The sequence below is a fragment of the Lytechinus variegatus genome, chromosome 11 (assembly GCF_018143015.1).
Source record: "Lytechinus variegatus isolate NC3 chromosome 11, Lvar_3.0, whole genome shotgun sequence".
Classification (NCBI taxonomy): domain Eukaryota; kingdom Metazoa; phylum Echinodermata; class Echinoidea; order Temnopleuroida; family Toxopneustidae; genus Lytechinus; species Lytechinus variegatus.
This window is the reverse complement of record NC_054750.1, coordinates 12,418,006-12,438,955: the sequence shown is the minus strand read 5'-3', so window position 1 is coordinate 12,438,955 and position 20,950 is coordinate 12,418,006. Positions and strand designations below refer to the sequence as shown.

The window sequence follows — 20,950 nt, the reverse complement described above, 5'->3', positions numbered from 1 at the left end:
CTTTCCATCTCAGAGATACCATTATACAGTATATATGAAAAGGTCATTGACCTTTGACCTTGAAAAAAAACACTTTCCCCAACCCGTATTCCTCCTAACTTTTTTTTGGTAAATGTTGACACCCATACCTACTCAAATCAGTTGAAAAACCATTTCCAATAATTTTATTCCAGATTGGCTCTTTTGAGGTCTAATTTAGGGATACTATATGTACATCTTCTAACTCTGATTTGGCTTAATCATAACAATATCTGTGGTCTCATGAAATCCTACTACTCAATTTCACCTGTATTTTAAATTCAATATCATGTTGATAAAAGAAATAACAGGATTGTGGCCTAGCGGGTTGACTGCGCATTAGAATTTCTCAAGTATTTAAACCCTGTAACAAAATTTAACATAGCTGATTATAATATTTTATTAAACTTTTTCACATAACAAAAACAAACACAAAAAAGTAATAATACACCTGCATGTACTTTTTGTGATGCACAGGCCTGGTAAGGATTATTTCCAACAAATTGTAATCACCTTGCTGTATAAGGTTTTCATAGAATTACTATGACAATAAATTGTAAATTGTATTTTTTATGACACTTTGCCCTGTTTAAAAATCTTGTCCCTTGGCATTATAATTGTGGGTTTATAAAACCTCACAATAAAATAAGTCCATTTGAATACATTCAAACTACTTCTACAGCTTTGATTGCATCTTCTTCATGATACCCTCCAGCTTCATGGCTTTACCAAGGTCTCCCTTGATCTTCAGCTTGCCGCCCATATAGGCCATGGTCGGGTTCATCTTACCCTGGAACATTTTGACAAAGAGGGCGGCGTCCATGACCATGGTCACGTCCGGGTTCTCGGCGGCACCGGCCTTGGCGGATCCAGAACCGTTCTTGAGATCCAGGGTCCATGACCCTGCCTCGTCACCTGTCCAAAGGGGGGGGGGTAATTAATGGGGGTTTACAGGGAGATGGTTTAGTATTGACGTACCACTCATCGGCAGTATTAAAATGAATTACATTATAGAGTATTTTCAGAATTAATTTGAAATAGTAATGTGCAAAAAAAGAGGTTGAAGTCTGATTGCATAGTATGTGACAGGCTTGCAAAATCGAAATCAAATAAAACTTAGGGAAATCTAAAATAGCAAAATCGGGGAGTATCGAGACTGCCAATCTTTCAAAATATGCAGGAAAATAGAAACACAAATGCTTAACAAGGAAAATGACAGTTAATAAAATAGAATAGAGGCATATTTGTCAGTACAATTTCATGGCCTTATTCATTTGAAATGAACTCTTGGGCCCAGTCTTGCAAAGAGTTGAACCTGTACTATTAAAAACATGCGGCTTTCAATCATTAAATCACATCTTAAGACCAGAGTTTCAACTCATATGTCAGAATACCTCACCTGAAACGTCAAATTGGTAGACGGTTCCGATCTTCCCGACCATCTCTTCGCTCAGAAGCTCTCGTATCCTAGTGAACATCCCTTCGATCTGCCCTCCGCTGCTTCCCGATGCTACTGCAGGCTCAGCCTTGGGCGTCTTCGCCGATGCAAGCTTCTTGAATTCCTCCATGAGCTTTTCCAGCTTCATAGCTTTCATCATGTCTCCTTTGATCTTGAGTTTACCACCCATGAAGGCCACAGTAGCTTTCATCTTGCCTTCAAACATCTTGATGAAGTCATCGCTGTCTAATGATAAGGTAGCATCAGCGTCACTAGAGGGCGCCCCGGAGCCTGCTGACCCTGAGCCATTCTTGAGATCAAGGTACCACGTTCCAGGTTCTTTGCCTAGATGGTAAATAGCAATGGAAAGAATAATGCATATACATTTTTCAATGGCTGTTTAACAAAGTCCTTCATCTTTCTGATTGAAAACAGAGAAAATTGTTCCCAAAGAAAAAAGGAACAGCATTTCACATAGGAATGTGTGGTGAAGTTATCAAGAATAATCATAAGCAAACACAGAGCTTGGAATGAATAAACAGGTAATTCATTCCAACACATAGCCCATGGTTGGGATGTCTCCTACTCTCCTTTAATGTTTTAACTTGAACCATGGTCTATATGACAAAATGTAACTCTGCGCTAAAATGACTGGAACGCGGAAACATCCAAATTGGGTTACAATGTATGTTTCCTATATCTCCGTGTTTATTCCTCATGCTTTAATGGTGAAGAAAACTATTTTACATATCATTTACACAGTAGGATGATTTGAGTGTTAAAAGAGCTGATACATTGGACCTAGAGAATTGAGTAATAATTGGCTTTAAATAATTAAATCACAACTCATCACAACAATTTCATATAAAATGTTAGAATACACGTCTCTCGATTTCCTCACCTGAAACATCAAATTGGTAGACGGCTCCGATCTTCCCAACCATCTCTTCGCTCAGAAGCTCTCGTATCCTTGTGAACATCCCTTCTATCTGCCCTCCGCTGCTTCCCGATGCTGCTGCTGCAGGTTCAGCCTTGGGCGCCTCCGCCGATGCAAGCTTGTAGAATTCCTCCATGAGTTTTTCCAGCTTCATAGCTTTTATCATGTCTCCTTTGATCTTGAGTTTACCACCCATGAAGGCCACAGAAGCTTTCATCTTGCCTTCAAACATCTTGATGAAGTCATCGCTGTCTAATGATAAGGTAGCATCAGCGTCACTAGAGGGCGCCCCGGAGCCTGCTGACCCTAAGCCATTCTTGAGATCAAGGTACCACGTTCCAGGTTCTTTGCCTAGATGGTAAATAGTATTGGAGAGAATAACGCATATATATTTCAATGGCTGTCTGACAAAGTCCTTTATTTTTCTAATTGAAAACAGGGATAATTGTGCCCAAAGAAAAATAGGAAAGGAACGGCATTTCACATAGGAATGTGTGGTAAAGTTATCACGAAAATTCATAAGCAAACACAGAGCTTGGAATGATCAACCAGTACATTTATTCAAACATATACCACATGGTTGGGATGTCTCCTAGTCTCCTTTAATGTTCTAATGCAGCCAAGATCATATACAAGACTATGATAGATAAAAAGAAAATGTGTTTAAAGTAAGCAACATATATAAGACTGATCAAGAAAGATAAGAAAGTAACACATTTTCAGAGGCATGTGGTGTTAATGAGAACCCCCATGATTCAATGAGATCTACTATAAATCATGTATTTTGTTTGGTCTGATTCGACATGTCTAATTCGTCCACAGCCAGTTTGTCTACTACCCATTATGTCTAGTTGATCTTTAGCCCTTTAATCAACATGCTCCTACAAAACAAGTACGGGTAAAGAATAGGTATAATCCTTGGATGACTAATGATATTCTCGAACTTGTATATCAACGTGATTACCTTAAAGACAAATCTGATGATAATGATGAATTCAAAGATGAATATCGTAAAATCAGAAATAAAGTTCTCTCGTCTATTCATGAAGCAAAAAAACAATACTTTATTGACATTTCATCTAAGTTTAAACCCTTTACAGTATAGATCTAGGACGTCCACTGTTCTCAGATTTTGTGACAACTCTTAGCCCCGCCCCTCACTCAGAGAACTTTTTTTTTTCAGTATAGTTGATTTTGTTTTCGTTTGTTCAAATTTTGTATAATTGCGCACATCATGTTTATAAACTGCGCGCAAGCCAGACTTAGGCATGTTAAGTCTGGTAGGCAGCTGAATTAGATGCTGTATAAGCAAAACACAGCCACAAAATGCAATTAAATACCAAAGATGGTAAAGTATTTTTCGTAAGCAAAATACTGAGTAAAATACTTAAAATTCAGGCATGAATATCAAATTGCATACTGGCTTACAGGGGCCAGTTTCATTAACAAATGTGCAATTTTCAGGTACTGAAATCATTCATTGGCTGATAGTCTATTTATTTATAGGCCTATGAATAATTGATGTTTCGTAATGGTGTTTTCACTTTCTGTTTCTTTGTTGCACTTTTACTGAGATATCATGAACTTATATATTCTTTTCCCCTTCTTTCTTAGCGATTTGAAAGTGTCGTATAAAGCGCTTTATAAATTTTGTATGTTGTTATTCCTATTATTTATTCTGTCGTTAAAGAAGTTTTGTGCATTTGATATCAAAACAAGCCTTTATAAAACGGGGCCCAAGTGATTATAAACCGCAACGCTCTACTTCTTTCATACCTGAGAGCTCAAACTGGAAGACTGAACCAATCTTCTGGACATGACTATCACTCAGCATGCCTCCCATCTTATCAAACATGGCTGCTACGGCTCCACCAGCTCCTGCATCACCCCCACCGGCTACTGCTCCTCCTCCTCCAGTCAATTCATCTGGGAAAGATCCAATGAATTCCCCTGGCTTGGCTTTGGGATCGGGGCCCACAAAGAAGCCAGGGAGGAGAGGAGACCCTGTCAGAGAAAGTAGAAGATAAAACATCTAGGCCAGCTAATCAATAGAAAAATTCTCAAGTAACTTGGAACATAAACACATTAGCGACATAAGGAAAGATAACCTGGATTCACCATAATTATTTGGTACCTTTTCCGGGTAGGCTATCATGCAACTGCCTTTTCACGGCTGACTGCACGTACACAATTCACACACTTCAATAACTGTCAACCTTCATGACTTTGTGGAGATGACGCACCCTATAGTGACATAAAAAAGTGCAGAATCATGAATCCATTATAAAAAGCAAAATAGGTAAGATGAAGAAAGCCAGACAGATGAACCCTTATTGATTTTGCCTCTTCAGTTCAAGCATAATATGCACATCGCTACATGCATGCCTGATACATGAACATACAATCTATGCACAGTTCGGCCGGGGATTTGGCATTTGATGCATGAAACTTTCTTAACTTTTAATTTCATTTCATAATTTTCCTTTTCACTAATCACTAACCCTTCACGCAGGAGTACCGTTCCAAGTCGGTGATGCCTTCGGACCTCATAATCTCATCATCTATGCAGTAGTTTCCTGTGAAGGTTGAACTGTCTTTGAGGAAAATAGCGTATGCAGCATCGCTGACGATATCCACTGTTCTACAGCTCCTCATCGTGGATTCCGACTCGCCTCCGATCATATCCATGGCAACAGTCCAGATGCCTACATAGAATGAACAGAACATTTCAGGCCTTAAATTTCAACATATTATTAGGTCAAGGATAATTTCCTACAGGGCATAATTCTGTAGAACAGCACAAGTTTGGAAAAGAAAAATCAAAAGGCACCAAAAAGCTTCCACTTGAGGCCAATATTGAGGGACACTGGGGCAAGTCCACAACATCCACAGCCATGGACTTGGTGACATTGGATCAATTTAAGACCGAAATTGGGTCGCATCAATTTGGCAAAATGAATTTTTTGAGGAATTCTATTTCTGATTTCTGTTTCAAACAATAAAATATGGATTTTCATTTTCATTATATAAAGCACAATCCAGCAGGAAGATGATGAGTACTTTTGCCACCAACAATAATACCAGTCCCACATGTACTAATCTGTGTTTGTGATCTTCAGTATTTCTAATATACCATTTTCTCAACAACATAAGAGAGGGGGAGGGAAATAGGTTTTTTCCAAAAAGAGAGAAGGATTTGGGGAGGAACAATATTAGGTACCTGTTCTTGGCCAGAGTGCGTTGACTGCAATACCATAAGGTTTGAATTCATCTGCCATTCCCAATACACATAAAGACATTCCATACTTGGCTATTGAATAGGCTGGGGAAAAAAAGATATTTGTAAAAAAACACAATATTAATGAGAGTCTGAGAGACATCTTCTATCATTGAATGAATAAATGGGTTTATTACCAGAAATAAAACAAGATACCATAAATGTAATTTGAAAATACATATATAGTCAATATAATAATATAGGGGAAGTGCTATAATCTTACGATGGAGGGGGTACCCCCCCTCCTAAGATTTTACCGCAATGTAAAGATTATGAAAGAAACACAAAAAAGGAAGAAAAGAATACAAAAATAATATTCAAAAAACGATAAGGTTTTTAACCCTCCACACGTACACTAATATCCCTATCCTTTCGATTGGTGGGATAACATTAGCCTTTAGGCTGTCTCTCATCACCCCCCCCCCCCCAAAAAAAAATAATAATAATGAATAAATTGAAGAAAAAAATCAATTAATGAAATAAAATGAAAATAGTAATAATGATAATAAAGATAATCATAAAAAGTACATAAATAATAGTGAGGTCCAGATTTGAGAAAAGCAGACTTTCTTCGGCAAATCGTGTAAATGCTGAATTGAGAAGTGATTTAGCATTATTTGAGGGAGCTGAATCCAAATATGCTGTTTGCCAACCTTGATTTCAATGTTAAAATCCTTAAATTGGCAAAAACACTAAAATCCCTAAATTGGCCAAAACAGTATGGCTGCCATTTTTAACCTTTTTGCTCTATTTTGAACCCCTTTTTGTCAACTGTTGTTAGTCTTATTTGATCTCAGTTATAACATACTAAAAATCTACTCCCCATCTGGTAAAGTGGTTATTTTCAAGATGGCCGCCATAGTTCACTAATAATTTACATAACCGTCTCCTAACTTACTCTAGATCTAGACGTGTTTTCGGTGCATACATGCTTGTATTCAATTGTATAATGGGTAAAAGGAATGAACATAGCCTAAGCACTTCAGGGTACCTGAAAATCCCTGGCTGGAAATCCAAGATTGCGTACACATGGCTCCCTCGGGCATGGCCTTAAAAAATCACAATTCAGATCTATTACCTGTTTCAGTGTATTTTACTTGGGTTTTATTCATTGGTGATTTCAAGGATCAAGTAGTAAACTGGGACAAGTTGCAAGGGCAGTCAGTGGACCATAATGTCAAAATATCCAAGGTGGCTTTAAGATTGGAGTCTATAATAGCAGCCCAGTCATTTAAGCCCAAATTTTGACCAAACTTGGAACAAATTGCAACATAATTTTTTTATCACAATACATTTCTGTGAGGTCCCTAGTACAACATACTAAAAGTCCAAAACTTTCCGAATAGGGGAAAGGCATCTAATTTGCATAAATCCAAGATGGCTGCCAAAATTAATTGACATGCCTTATCCTAAATATTTTTTTGTACAGATAATGGACAAATCTTGAAATAAATACGAAATTCACTATGATTAAGATATCATAAATCGATTGCAATCGTTTCCGGGACTGTCCGGTTCATATTTTTCGAAAAATGTGAGAAATTATGCCAAAATTTCCGTGTTTTCGGTCAAAAATTTGCATGTGCGTTGAAATCAATCTGTTTTATCATTAACATCAACAACTATTGTAAAATATCAGCATTCGACAAGAAAGGGGATATATCAACGAAAAAATTGATATGCTTCATAACAGTATTAATGTCTTAACTTGCTTAGAATAAGGGCAAATACATCCGAATGTATTATGCGATATTGCGATAAAGTGACACCAAAAACCAACCTCCGTGTCCCAGTCAATCTTTTATATCGACTACAACGCGATCGCTTGGATGCCTTTGAAGATAGTACAATATATTAAATCGGTCTTGCCTCGCCTTTGTTGGTGTGACTAATTGGGTGTTCAGACGACAAAAAATTATACTAAAACGGTATAGCTATACGACACTTTTGTCCGTCTGAACAGTGACTAACGATACGACGTATAACGAAACGTCGTATAGCGAAACACGGGTCAGACCGTCGTTTCGAACTAGAACTCGATAACGAATCATGATTATGTGTCCGTCTGAACGTATGGCGACCATAGAACGGTATAACTGGGCGGGGCTTAACGTGAGCGCGCGTGATAGCTGACCCTACCTCTGACTTCCGCTTCCGTTCCTTGACCTGCCAGCTGTTTACAATAGCTGGCTCATGCACGACGCACATGTGTACGTATAATTATAGAGGGATCGATTATAACAGATGATAAACGGTAAACACAGTACTGTTAAAAATAATTTGAAGACGATATTGATGAAAAATTAGGAAATTTAGTAACTAGATCGAAGATTGTCGGTTTACTTGAATTGCAATTGCTCGTCGAATGTCAAATTGCGCGCGCTCAATGGAAAAGGAAGGCAGGGCAGGGGCTAGCGCTGACGTCATGACCATACCAATATGCGCAGTGGGAAACTGCACATCTATACCACGTTTTGCAGACGTTCGAGATTTTACGTCTGAACAGTCATTCAGTTATACGATAATTCTTTATACGTCGTTTCTTTATCGAGTTTTGGTATGAAGTGATTTGCGTCTGAACAGGGGGTAACACGCGTAAATACAATGACGTATAGCGATGCAAAGGTGTATATTACTTAAATTGATATGTGGGCAAAGGGCCTTTTCTTCATATGAAAGTAACTTTTATGTTAATGAAATCTCTTAGAGAAAGTTAGAAGATGCATTGCTCTGCATGCTGTATGCAATTACGTTCAAGAACATCACAGCATAGTCCCGCAATAGCTTGTCAAAGTAACCCTCTTATCGGCTTATTTCGAAAGGGTGGGTGCTGTCGCGTTAAGGTGCGTCAACGCGAACGCGAAGATTCGTCCAAAGCCCCCCCGGCTTGGCCGAAAGGGTGCGTTGGGAGCGCCACGTCGCGTCGCGTTCACTGGAACGCGCCCTTTCGTCCAAAGCCCCCCCGGTTTGGACGAAAGGGTGTGTTTAATAATAATGAATAAATAAATACAAATATTTATAAGAAAGCTGAACAAACAAAAAAGACGAGTGATATGTGAAATTTGCATAGGAACATAAATCATCATATGGCACAAACATTCTTTTTAAGGTAAAAAAAAAACAATGAAGGCATGCTGCATGAGGATTTTTCGGTGGAAATGTTTTATGGTGTAATATTGATACATGTAAAAATTATGACTGATTTCAAGGTTCTTTCAAATAAAAAAGGTAACTTACCTTCAATTTTATACTTTGCAGGTGTGTATTTATTACAAAGGAAAACATTCGTATACCTGGAGATATTTGGTGTCCCCCAAATTATAAAACTTACGGCAGATGTGTGCTGGAAGGGCAAGGCCAAAATTGATGTCGGGTCAGCATTCACAACGTTTAACTCTTCAGACCCTACCTTACTATATTTTACACTTGAGACCCTGCCTCAGTATATTTTGTGAGATGTATCTGTTGTGTATGTGTGCGTGTTGTGTGTATAATAATAATAATAATACTTATAATAATAAAAATAATAACAATTATAATAATTATAATAATGATAATAATAATAATTTTCACCCCAAAGAGTGAATTTATGGAAATGAATTTGGAGTGAAAAATTGGCGCCAAGTGGCTTATTGCAAGGGTGGGTATCTGATTTTATTATCATTATTATTATTATTATTATTATCATTATTATTATTGTTATTATTATCATTATTATTAGTATTATTATCATTATTATTCTTAGTTGAACTTTTCTTTCTTTTCCTCAAATCGTCAATGCTTTAAATGATTGAAAATCCACTATTTTACGTGCAAATTGGCAATGTTTGACAAAATACCTTATATTCAGCTTTCTTATAAATATTTGTATTTATTTATTCATTATTATTAAACACACCCTTTCGTCCAAACCGGGGGGGCTTTGGACGAAAGGGCGCGTTTCAGTGAACGCGACGCGACGTGGCGCTCCCAACGCACCCTTTCGGCCAAACCGGGGGGGCTTTGGACGAATCTTCGCGTTCGCGTTGACGCACCCTAACGCGACAGCACCCACCCTTTCGACATAAGCCCCTCTTATCCGTATGTGACAACGTGGTGTTTTGCTACAAAGAAAAAAAACTTTTGTCTAGAAATTACCTAGAGGCAATAGAGCAGGCTTTTCTCTTTGCGTTACATATAAAGAAGTGATGGCACAGCAAATCCTACCCTTTCAGGTCACTTCCGAAGTCACCAATCCCTTTTTGTATTTTGCTAATTTCTTAGAAAATTGGAACAATTTTTAGCCCCATTGAGGCAATAGGCGTTTCCCATTTGCAGTAAACCGATTTGTTTTGTAAGCTCTTGGGGATGAAAAAATAGATTTTCTTCTATCAGCTAAATTTAAAGAAGTGCTGGCACAGCAAAGTCTATCCCCTACGGGGTTCGCTAAAGTCAATCACCCCTTTTCCATATTTTGCCAATTTATGGAAAAATCTATAAATCCGGAGCCCTCATTGAGGCAAAAAGTTGTTTCTGCTAGTGTAAGTCACTTTTGTTTTAAAACCACTTGGAAACAAAAGAGTAGCCTATATGTGCTACGTATAAAGAAGTGCTGGCACATCAAAGCCTATATCCTTTAGGGGGCTGCTGAAATCACCCCACCCCTTTTGCGTATTTTGCCCATTTCTTGTAAAATTTTGGAGCCCCGATGAGGGAAAAGGCGTTTCCCCCTTTGCAGTAGACCACTTTTATTCTTTGGAACCACTTGGAGATAACAAAATTAGATTTTCCTTCCATCAGCTACATACAAAGAAGTGCTGGCACAGCAAACCCTACCTCTCAGGGGTTTGCCGAAGTCAACCTTCCCCTTATTATTTTGCCTTTATGTGGAAAATCTATCAATTCGGAGCCCTCATTGATGCAAAAATGTTTTTTTTTTATATATACATGTATAGTAAACCACTTTCATTGTTTCGTAACCACTTGGAGATAAAAAAAACCTTTATCAGCTACATAGAAAGAAGTTCTGGTTCAGCAAAGCCTACCCCTCAGGGGTTCCCTATTATAAGTCTCCCCACCCTTTTTGCCTATTTTCCCCTCCTTATTTTATTTATAATTTATGGGGAAAATCTGCCAATTAACATGATTAAGGCAAAACGTTGTTTCTGCTCTATAGCAAACCTCTTTCATTGTTTCGTAACCACCTGGAGATAAAATAGTAGATTTTCCTCTATCAACTACAATAAAGAAGTGCTGGCTCAGCAAAGCCTACCTCCCTTAGGGGTTCCCGAAGTCTCTCCACCCTTTTTGCTTATTTTTCCTCTTTCTTAAAACAAAATCGCAGTTTTTGACCCCCCCCCCCATTCGGGCAAAAGGCATTTCTGCTATATGGTTTAGTTACTTTTATTATTTGAAACTTAAAGATGAGTAGGTTTAGTCTATCAGCGCATCGACCCTTCCCTCTTCAGGGACTCCAAATTGACAGATTTTCCCATAAATTGGCAAAATACGGAAAAGTGTGACTTCGGTATATAGTTAAATAGTAGTATAATAGGATGTGGCAGGTCTAATAGCTACATCTTATTTTTCTCTTGAACTCTGAGATCGAGCAAGCAGAAAATGTCATTATTTTGGTGTACAATGTCACGTGACTAGCATATGATAGTTTCCGTGCCTAGACCCTTTCATGTTAAACAATTAATACAGTCCAAACAGAATCGAATTTATGTATTTAATGTTAATAGTAACAATTTTCTTGTAGTATAAATCTTTTCTTACTGATATTTATGATACAGCGATAGTTTGAGGAAGTCAATGTTTATAGTATATCGAGGCCGGAATTGATATGATTTGTAATCGGGTCTGAGTACATAGTATACACTAGCGTCGTCTGCTACGTAAACTTAATGAGCGAATATGACCAAAATTAACCATTATGTTTATGCAAATTAGAACACTTTCCCCTATTCGGATTTTCTGGGACTTTTAGTATGGTCTTCTATGGACTTCAAAGAAATGTTCTGCATTGGAATAAATTCTGTTGCAATTTGTTCCAAGTGAAAAGTTAAAATGACAGGACTATAGCTGTTGTTCTGAGAACCCTAAGACCAGACATAGTTTGTTTAACATTTGCCTTGGGGATATGATGTTTATGTCTAACCCATGATTAAATGGGTGAGGAAATACATTGGGACAAGTAACAAAGACAGTATGTGGTCCTCCATGCCCCCCAAATCCAAGATGGTTGGCAAAAAATGGAGTATAAAATGCATGTCGTAAAAGTACACACCCGAAGAATCAAAAGTATTTTATGACTTTTTGTGGCCATCATTGTAAAGGAAAAGTATTACTAAGAAGATATATAGCTTCACTTTTCAAAATAGTGATTAGAGTTTGCAGAAATCAGCTCTCAAAAATGATTTATTTTCATGCCATATTTCTGCCTTCCACCGGTCCTCTTGCGATCGAGCTCCAGCTGAGTGACCCCCGGGGGGGCCAGTTCCATTCACGAGTGGATACCATGCGCGACCATGGGGTCTCGAAAAGCACCCTAAACACGTAATTTCCATATTCTGAAAATGCACCCCTTAACAAGTATTGGCGTGTGAAACCCTACCCTTAACAAGTATTGGAAACAAAACGACACTCTTGGCAAATATTCCCTGAAATGAACCCCTAAACAAGTACAGGAATGTTTTATTGTTACGGGTCCTTTGGTTGTCGGCTTTACCTTATTTGGTTTAGTACGACCCCACTTCTACACCTCGCGCAAATCGGACTCTAAACACGTAGTATTGGGGCAAAAAGGACATCCTTTATAAAACATTTTAATTTTAATCATCCACGCTAATTCGACCCTAAACACGTAATTTTACTAGCGAAATAGATACCCTTTTTTCATTATTTTTGTGTTTTTGACACCCTTTTCACGTTACGTACGTAACGTGCCCTATCGTGAAAAGGACATCCTTTTTACGTGTTTTTTTGGTCGCGCATGGTATCCACTCGTCAATGTAAGTGGCCCCCCCGGGGAGTGACCGCATCACACAATGAGCAGTGAGCAGCTGAGCTGACAGCAGCCCGTTGAAGACGATCTTTCCAATCAGCGTTTTTTGCTCTTAGAATTGTTTATTCCTTACCAGATTGGTCTTGTTATATAGATAAAAGTTCAATTTAATGAACAGTGAAATAAAGTGCACATTTCACGTTTTTTGATAACCGATAATTAGCTTAGAAAAAATGATTTTTTTTTAAGGAATAAATTATCAAATCATCCTTTTCAGTGACTCAACTGATCATATGACAATTGCAAGAAATTCTTCAACATCAAATGTAGCCATGGTGGAATATACAAAAATACATCAAGTAATAACACAGTATAGTATATTCTAGAACTTTCCCAAAAAATCCAAAATGTTTTCAATTCACATTTAAAAAATAACTTTCGTTTCGAATTGGCTTCCTGTGCAAATTGGCTATCGTTTCCCGGAAAACTGGTTTTAGTTTCAAATTGGCTTTTTGTCTAAATTGCCTTTCATTTCCCGGACAAGCCCCCACATTTATTTGTTACGATACTGCAACAAATAACAGTGAAAATTAAGTTTTAAATTTGATTCCTTTTTTTTATTACAGGAAATATAACAATCATAAACTAAAATAAATATTGGTCTTAGATGTACATCTCCTGAAGTATCAGTTCTGATAATTATTCCAAATAATAGTATCCTGATTGACTTGCGATGATTCCTTAAACTAAAGTTCACAATGATGCCGATGATGAAACTGATGTTGAAGCACGATGAATAACAAGAGTCACTGTAACGAGTTGAAATGTCCGTGAAGACGATGTTGACAATTAACAGTAAATTTCAGCAATCCATGGATTAAAAAGCGTTCAATAAAACAGCTTGATGATCTCGATGAGAACCAAGAATTCCTCTCTCAAAGTAACTGCAAACAGTTCATTGATGGCGTGCAAATAATTCCTCAGAGGATACATGTTATATTCCAGTTGGAAATAAGATAAGCTTTGACATAAAGTCTAGCGTGAAACTCTTAATTCTGATCTGATATGATGTGATCTGATGAAACTGTCAGCTTATATACAAAATATTCACTATTCTGGAAGCTTCTAGTATTGTCTACAAAAAGGACATTCTCCTTTCTGGAGCTATCAAATTCTGAAACATTCATGAATGACCTCAGTGAAATTAACAATGTCAACAAAATAGCTAATCCTATATTATCCATTTTCCACTGCAGACAGGCTCTATTGTCTACATTCCACCACTAAAGGAATCTATCTAATCTATGTGCCTTACTCTATTTAGAAATAACAAAATTCATGTGCCTTTAAATAGGTGTAGATATTCTGGAATATTCTTAAAGTGAAAATAACTAAATAAATTAATGTAATTGCTCTTACAATTTTACTCATATATAACACTATATCTTTTTTTGGCAGGAGGACTTTCTGCATTTTATTCATGAATCAATAACAAATGAAAAAAAAAACACTAACAATGACATAAATGAGTACATTTTGCGTGACAATTGACAAGATAAATAATGTATAAGACTGAAGACTACATGAATGAAGCAAGTGAAATAGTAAAGTAGGTAATAATGCAGGGCCAGCTATAAGTAACTGCTTGAAACAATAGCAGCCATCGAAAATCGAATTGCGTAATGCAGGCGAGACTGCCAGAGACGTTCCACTTATTCAAATGTTGACCTGACTACAAATACTTCATCCCTGTACAAAAAGTTGCAATTGATTAATGATAAATATAAACTGAATCTCCTGCCCCCTTGGCCATGCCATATACAATATACTTTGCACAATCACACTGTAAAACTGAAATGTAAGTCTTTGGTAAAAATATATAAAGTTATAATTAATGTAAATAATTAATGGTGTTATACGGATTTGGATTTGATACCCTTAACACTTACCTACATGACCTCTGAACCATTTGGGTTCAAAGTTCAAAGGGGGACTGAGATTTAAGATATGAGGATTGGTTCCTTTTCTGAGGTGTGGAAGGCAAACTCTGGAGCTTTATTTACAATTAAAAACAAAAAGATAACACAGAAAGATTATCAAGTGGTAAGCACATAATTATATCAATCACGTATTACTAATAAGTATGTTTGTATAACGAACATTTCTGCATAATGTACTTTGAAACCTGAAAGAATTAATTATCTTGATATTGCAAATTAAATGGTGAAATACTAAACAATGCATGATAAGCTTACCATACCCGAATATTCAAACTGGGAGGAGATTCATACTAATTCAATAATCTTACTGTATTTCAACTGAATTCTTATCACTGTGAAATATTACTTTTAAAACATAAACATAATTTACTTCTTAAATCATTATCATCAATGCTTATTGTAAATTCATCTGTGCATGATTATAACACAAGAAACAAAAATAGATATCATTTATGGACTGTTAATAGATATAGATATATTGTATTATATTTTTATATTGTATATCATATTTTAATATTATATTTTCAATCTTTCATTGCTCAAGTTTTCAGGTAATTGTATGATATGTGTATGTTTATTGGAATTAAATGAATGAATTGAACTGAATTGAAAAAAATGGAAGTGTACTATAGAAATAACTTCAAATTCTTCAAAATATTTCAAAATATCCGATTAAGCTATTACTCTGAAACTCTACAAATGATATTCTCTGTAACAGGGTAAAATAGACAATCATTTTTTTGTTAATGTAAAACATTGACACCAATTTTGCATGAAGTGCTTTTTATGTAATTCACCTCAGACTTGATTCAAATTTGATGTAAACAAACTTTGTAAAGTTCTTTGCTACTACCTCTGACAAATTCTTGGAAATTTAACTTGTCTGAAGGGTTCTTTATTACTTGCTGCCGTCCCTGACTGGACTTTCACCAAGCTGTCTGTAAAATTACGAATGACTTAACGAGCAACTGGTGATCTTTTATTTTTGTAATTGGTATCCAATATTTTTATTGATGTTGATTTAGCTCTCTCAAAAAGGGTCACCGGTTGCTTATAAAGTAATTTGTAACTTACAAAGAGATTTATGAAACACCCATAGTGATCTGGATGAGGATAATTCATTCCATCTGACAAAAAACTCAGAATTTGAAAATGAATACCCTTGAGATTATCCAAATTCATTAGAGGATATAAATTTTGCTAAGAATGATAAACCACAAACATGACCAGCACTTCAAATCCTACCTGTGCCAACAACTTATTCTGTGCTATGATTTCTATTTTACACAGGTACCTACAACTATACTGTCAGTGATGGACACTGATATAGGGTGGTATATGGAATGCTGCGAACACATTCAATCACTATTCCCTTTAAAGAAATGCAAATGATCAGAGTTTTCTTACCAAAGATATGTTCCTCTTGAATTGATGGAATTTATGAGATCATACTTCTTCATAGGTGTGTGTTCCGTATCTAAATTAAGACAATGTATGAAAAACAACGTTTGTGTCTACAGGGTCTAAATGCATATTAGGATTCATTTAAATATCATGTTAAGCAATGCATTTAAACTAAGGTCGAGTCCTTACAGTTATTTCGAAGAAAAAAAATCGTTATAAATGAATAAAAAAAATTAAAACAAAAGTACAAGTAAATGAAACTCCCTAAGATTGTACGCATATGTATGCAACAAATAACATGCATATTATGAAAAAAAAACAACTTCAGTTTTACATTTTCAACTAATTCAACATTCATAAAAGTTAGCATTCAAAAATTTTGTTGAATGAAGCAAAGAAAAACAAAGAAATAGCAGTTCAAAATAAATGTTTTGACAGTACTAATGTGAAATGTGAAATATTTTTATTTGTAAGATATTAAGACTTGACCCTACATTATGAATTTTACACCGGTAATTTAATTTTTGATTTATAACTTTTTTAAATCCTCAAGGTATTTCCTTTTTGAAAAAAGGTCAAATTCTTTCTTTTTTCACTAATTAAAGGTTAATTGATATAATATGGGCAAATACATCGTCGTAATAGTGCTTCGTTATTGATGTTTTGTCATGCATTCAAATTTCAGTTTGATTATTAATATGAAAGATGGAAAATTGATACAAATGGATATTCGTAAAATTTCACCCCTCGGATTTCTTCACTGAAACTGGCGGCTTCGAAGGAGGACATCAAAAGGTCCTTATTGCCGTTCTCTCTTTTGTGCTTCTTTAGAAATGAACAGCTGCTTGAATAAATCTGTTGCATGTTGGAACTCCAGTCAGAGAATCTTCTTGGTAATACTATAGATTACCTTTATGTCCACGTTTCATGAACTATGTCTATATATTTTCTGAGTTATGATGACATTTCAAAAACTTAACCCTGCTTAAGATGTCAATGTTGACGACGCCGCTGCCGTCAGAAAAACAGCGCCTATAGTCTCGCTCTGGTATGCAGGCGAGGCAAAAATTCTTTGCATGACAAATATTGTTGGCTGCTCCCCATCCTCGCTACCCATCTAGAAAAGCTATTATAGATCCACCAATGCACCATGGATCAATGGTTGAGAAGTACTAGGTCCCATTTCATAAATCATAACAAATTCACTAGTTCACTATCAGTCAGTAAAATCGAATGATTTCAGTAGCTTTTAACTGTAAATGGCAAATTTAAAATAAAATGTTTTTTGAAATAGGCCCCTTGTGCCATCGATAGAAAGGTCTAATTTGATAACAAAACTTTCATGTATCAGCTTTTGATTTTGAGTTTTAATATTATTGAATTTATCAGGCATTGGAACATAAAATTATACAGTACTAGTACTCCAAATACATTATCTGTCTAAATATAAGGAATTACCACTATTGTGTTTTTTTTTATTTATTTTTTCTTCTTTTACTCTAGCTGGGCTGCATGGGCCTTTCAGAACACACTAACCTGTTAAACTAATAGCACTCGCATTGTTGACTAGAATATCAATGCCTCCAAACTTCTTGACGGCTTCCTCGACAGCTGATGCTACCTGCGACTCTTCCCTGATGTCAACTATGCATGGCAGGCATTTTCCACCAGCTTTCTCCACTAAAGGCAACATAGATAGAGGGGAAATAAGGCAAAAAATGTTTGATTGTATGATGAATGCAAAATTTCCCAAATAGGAACCGGCGATTGGGCAGGATATATACATGTTTGGTTACATACCCACACACACACACACACACACAATTATAAGTATTTGAAGAGAGCTATATTCTAAGTTTTGCTAAGGCTTCAACATCTGTATTTTTAGTATTTTTTGTAGGCTACAGTTTTTAAACACAATTATTGTTTTGGAATGTTTTGGTTGTGAATGAAAAAAAAAACGGTAGGCCCCATTAGATTGGGTTAGTCGGTTGAGTATATATTTTTTCTTTCGGCTTGTGGCGGTAAACGTCTGTCTCAAACTTATAGTACAAGCCTATGACCCGCAAAATCTTAAAAAAGCTTTAAAAATGGACATACTGAAGTTTTTCGACATGCACTCATTGGAGTGAAATCTCATTAATGACTAGAACTCTAGAGCGAAACAATAATAGAAATCGAAAGAGACAATGAACACTAAACGACAAGTTGTGAGTGGCTGTCAAGTTAAACAATTTAGGCTTAGTAACAGCCGTAGATTGAAGTAAGCAACTAAAATAACACAAGGGTTTTAATGAACTCTCTACTGGCGGCAAAGAATCGGGTCAGCAAGTGGTAAGCAATGGCCAAACTACCACATCGCAATTCTAGCATTAGCATTCTAGTCCGGGAGCAAAATGAGTTCGTATTACCGTGGTATTATCCACACCACATAAAGGTTTGATACCATAGGTAATTAGTATGGATCCTCTACTACCTACCTATAGCAGTAATCTAGAGGGTCCATACTACCCCTATGGTGTTAAACATTTTATGTGGTGTGGGTTGTACGAACTCCTAATATAAATATGAGATTTTCCTCCCGGACCATTAGGTTAGAATGGCTGTCTCAGAAGGAATTCTTTCCAATTTTTCTGCAAGCCAAACTATACGTACCTTGTTCTGCTGCTGTATAGATGGTTCCTGGAAGCTTTGGATGAGGTTCAGCAGTCTTAGCAGCGATGACGACATTGGCTCCATCTCTAGCAGCTTTCAATGCAATGGCCTTCCCAATGCCTCTGCTTGCACCAGTGATGAACAGCGTGCGCCCTGCTAATTTCCTGGATGTAGAAAAAAATAGGCAAAGTTAACTTGTTGACTACCAAATTCCGTCATTGCCATGGGTTTTGCACTAAGAAAAACGGTTTAAAGCAATATGTTATTTTTGAGCAGTCCTCAGGGAATTTGATGGGAAATGTATCTTAGCAATGGATGGGCAAAATAAATGTCTGACAACTTAATAGACCGTGTGAATTCAATGAAAATCAAATGATGGGTCGGGTGATGGGCAGAGATTGATTTGATGTGGATAGACTCAGATAATGATTCTAAAGTTCATTTCCACATTTCCCTAAAAAACAATCTGCAAGATAAATATAGAAAGAACATACCAAATACTTTAATAGGGATATGGTCAATGGATTATAAATACTTGAACAGATTATGACAACGTGAGTGGGGAAAAGCTAATCAAAATCTAAAAAGAGTGACCCATAAAACTTGACGTAGATCTAGACCTGGAAACATGACTTTGACACACAAAAACATTAAAAAGGCATTAGTGTCTAAGTTTAATTGTCTCAAGTGGATCAATACGTTGAACACGTTATCAATTTGAACACATGTATCTCCTGAAGGTTACTTTCAGAAGCAGTGATAAAATGATTTATGTTAGAATTTAGTCTGTGTCAAACTATCTCTGACTAGACCAAAATCTTATTTGGTTGTTCCGCCGAACTGCTTTGGCTCCACTCAGATACAAGAGCCTGGATTCGGATCGTTTTTTTTTTAATCAGGTTCTTTAAAAGGAAATTACATCCAAATTGACAAGAGAACATATTCAGTTAAGAAACTTCGTACCTTATAGGCCGCAGTTACAGCGAATTCCTTTCAAATGATGATCAAAACAGAGTCATCCTCGATCCTTTCATTGGTTCATCGTAATTGCAATTTTTGAATGACGTCATCATCCTTACAAACGTATTTACGAGTCGCCTTTCCATCCATTTACCGCCCCAATTCAAAACGCATGGCCACATTTTAGATCTGACAATATATACTTACAGGACTGTAATTCCTGTTCAAATTCCCTGAGGAGCGAAAAAAGACATTCATAAATAGAGTACTCTGGTTCCCTCACTTAACTTAACATTGCCACATTTTTGGGGCACTTTTTAGCCTAGGGCAAGGTGCTTGGCAAAGCCGATCAAAGTGACTTCCCCCTTTTAAAAATTTTCTTATATATTTTCATCTCATAAGACATAGACGAACATGACTGCAGAGAAATTACTAACAATCAGACAATATAAATCACATTCGCAATACATACACAGGGCCCTCGATCACATACAGCAAATAATGTAGCAGCCAGCCACCTTCACAGCATGGAGGCACCGCAGCACAGCGAAGTCGGGTCGAGGAACCAACCCCGATGGCATGCATCGCTCATCATTACTAGCTTAATTGTGTTCAGACTCAAATACCGTTCTTTACCTCCATCTTCTGTCGATCTCCAACGTGCCTCTTACATGCACCGTATATTTCAGACATAATTATCTCATTCAAAAATTTCCGCAAATCTATATACTTAAAGTAACTTACCCGGTGTTAATCATTTTCAATTAGTCTTTCAAATTTCTAGCTCCATATGCAATCTTCGCGATGTCACACGTACGGTTAGATGTTAAAACTACTTTGTCTGAAATCAAATCTAACCTTGATAAGATTTCCAAAAGCGCCTCAATCATAACGTTCTGTATGTAAATGTAAATTAAGGGCATGATAATTTATGTTGGCAATGTGCCAAGTTTGTGAATGCCATGCTTGTTCGAAAGCTATCCTTTGTACCTCGTGCAAGAAGTTGCTTTATCTTGAGTGTACAACGTTATCTCGGGATAAACTAATGACTCCCTTGTTGATAGTACAGAAAATTATTTCCCATGTATTGAATGTAAATAGGTTCAGTTAATGAAAAGTTTTAGAGGAATCCAAGATTCAAATAAAATACGGATATCACTTGCCCTACTTTTGATACCGTTGCCATGGCAAACTCTATTGAATGCCAAAACTGCTGTTGCTGCATCACGAATGCCTTCCAGAGAAGCCCATTCCAAAAGATGGCGACTCACTGATC

The 20,950-nt window shown here is 36.6% G+C and overlaps 1 protein-coding gene across 1 annotated transcript; it reads right to left on the bottom strand.

Annotated features, from left to right (window-relative positions):
* Positions 1-215: 215 nt before the first annotated feature.
* Positions 216-20,659, bottom strand: LOC121424435 (hydroxysteroid dehydrogenase-like protein 2). Its single transcript, XM_041620121.1, has 10 exons — positions 20,419-20,659; positions 18,715-18,878; positions 17,596-17,739; positions 16,063-16,132; positions 14,605-14,708; positions 5,614-5,715; positions 4,895-5,098; positions 4,170-4,397; positions 2,358-2,744; positions 216-933 (listed from the first exon to the last, which is right to left on the bottom strand). Exons 1-10 carry the CDS (start codon positions 20,430-20,432, stop codon positions 695-697), a joined length of 1,656 nt encoding a protein of 551 aa, XP_041476055.1. The 5' UTR covers positions 20,433-20,659; the 3' UTR covers positions 216-694.
* Positions 20,660-20,950: the final 291 nt, after the last annotated feature.

What these genes read in the sequence shown, in the direction of transcription:
- LOC121424435 (XM_041620121.1), bottom strand. An exon ending in TCAAGAGGAACATATCTTTG is followed by an intron (nt 14,709 to 16,062) that starts GTAAGAAAACTC and finishes TTGTAAATAAAG; the next exon opens with CTCCAGAGTTTGCCTTCCAC. An exon ending in CTACCAATTTGATGTTTCAG is followed by an intron (nt 934 to 2,357) that starts GTGAGGAAATCG and finishes CCCTTTGGACAG; the next exon opens with GTGACGAGGCAGGGTCATGG.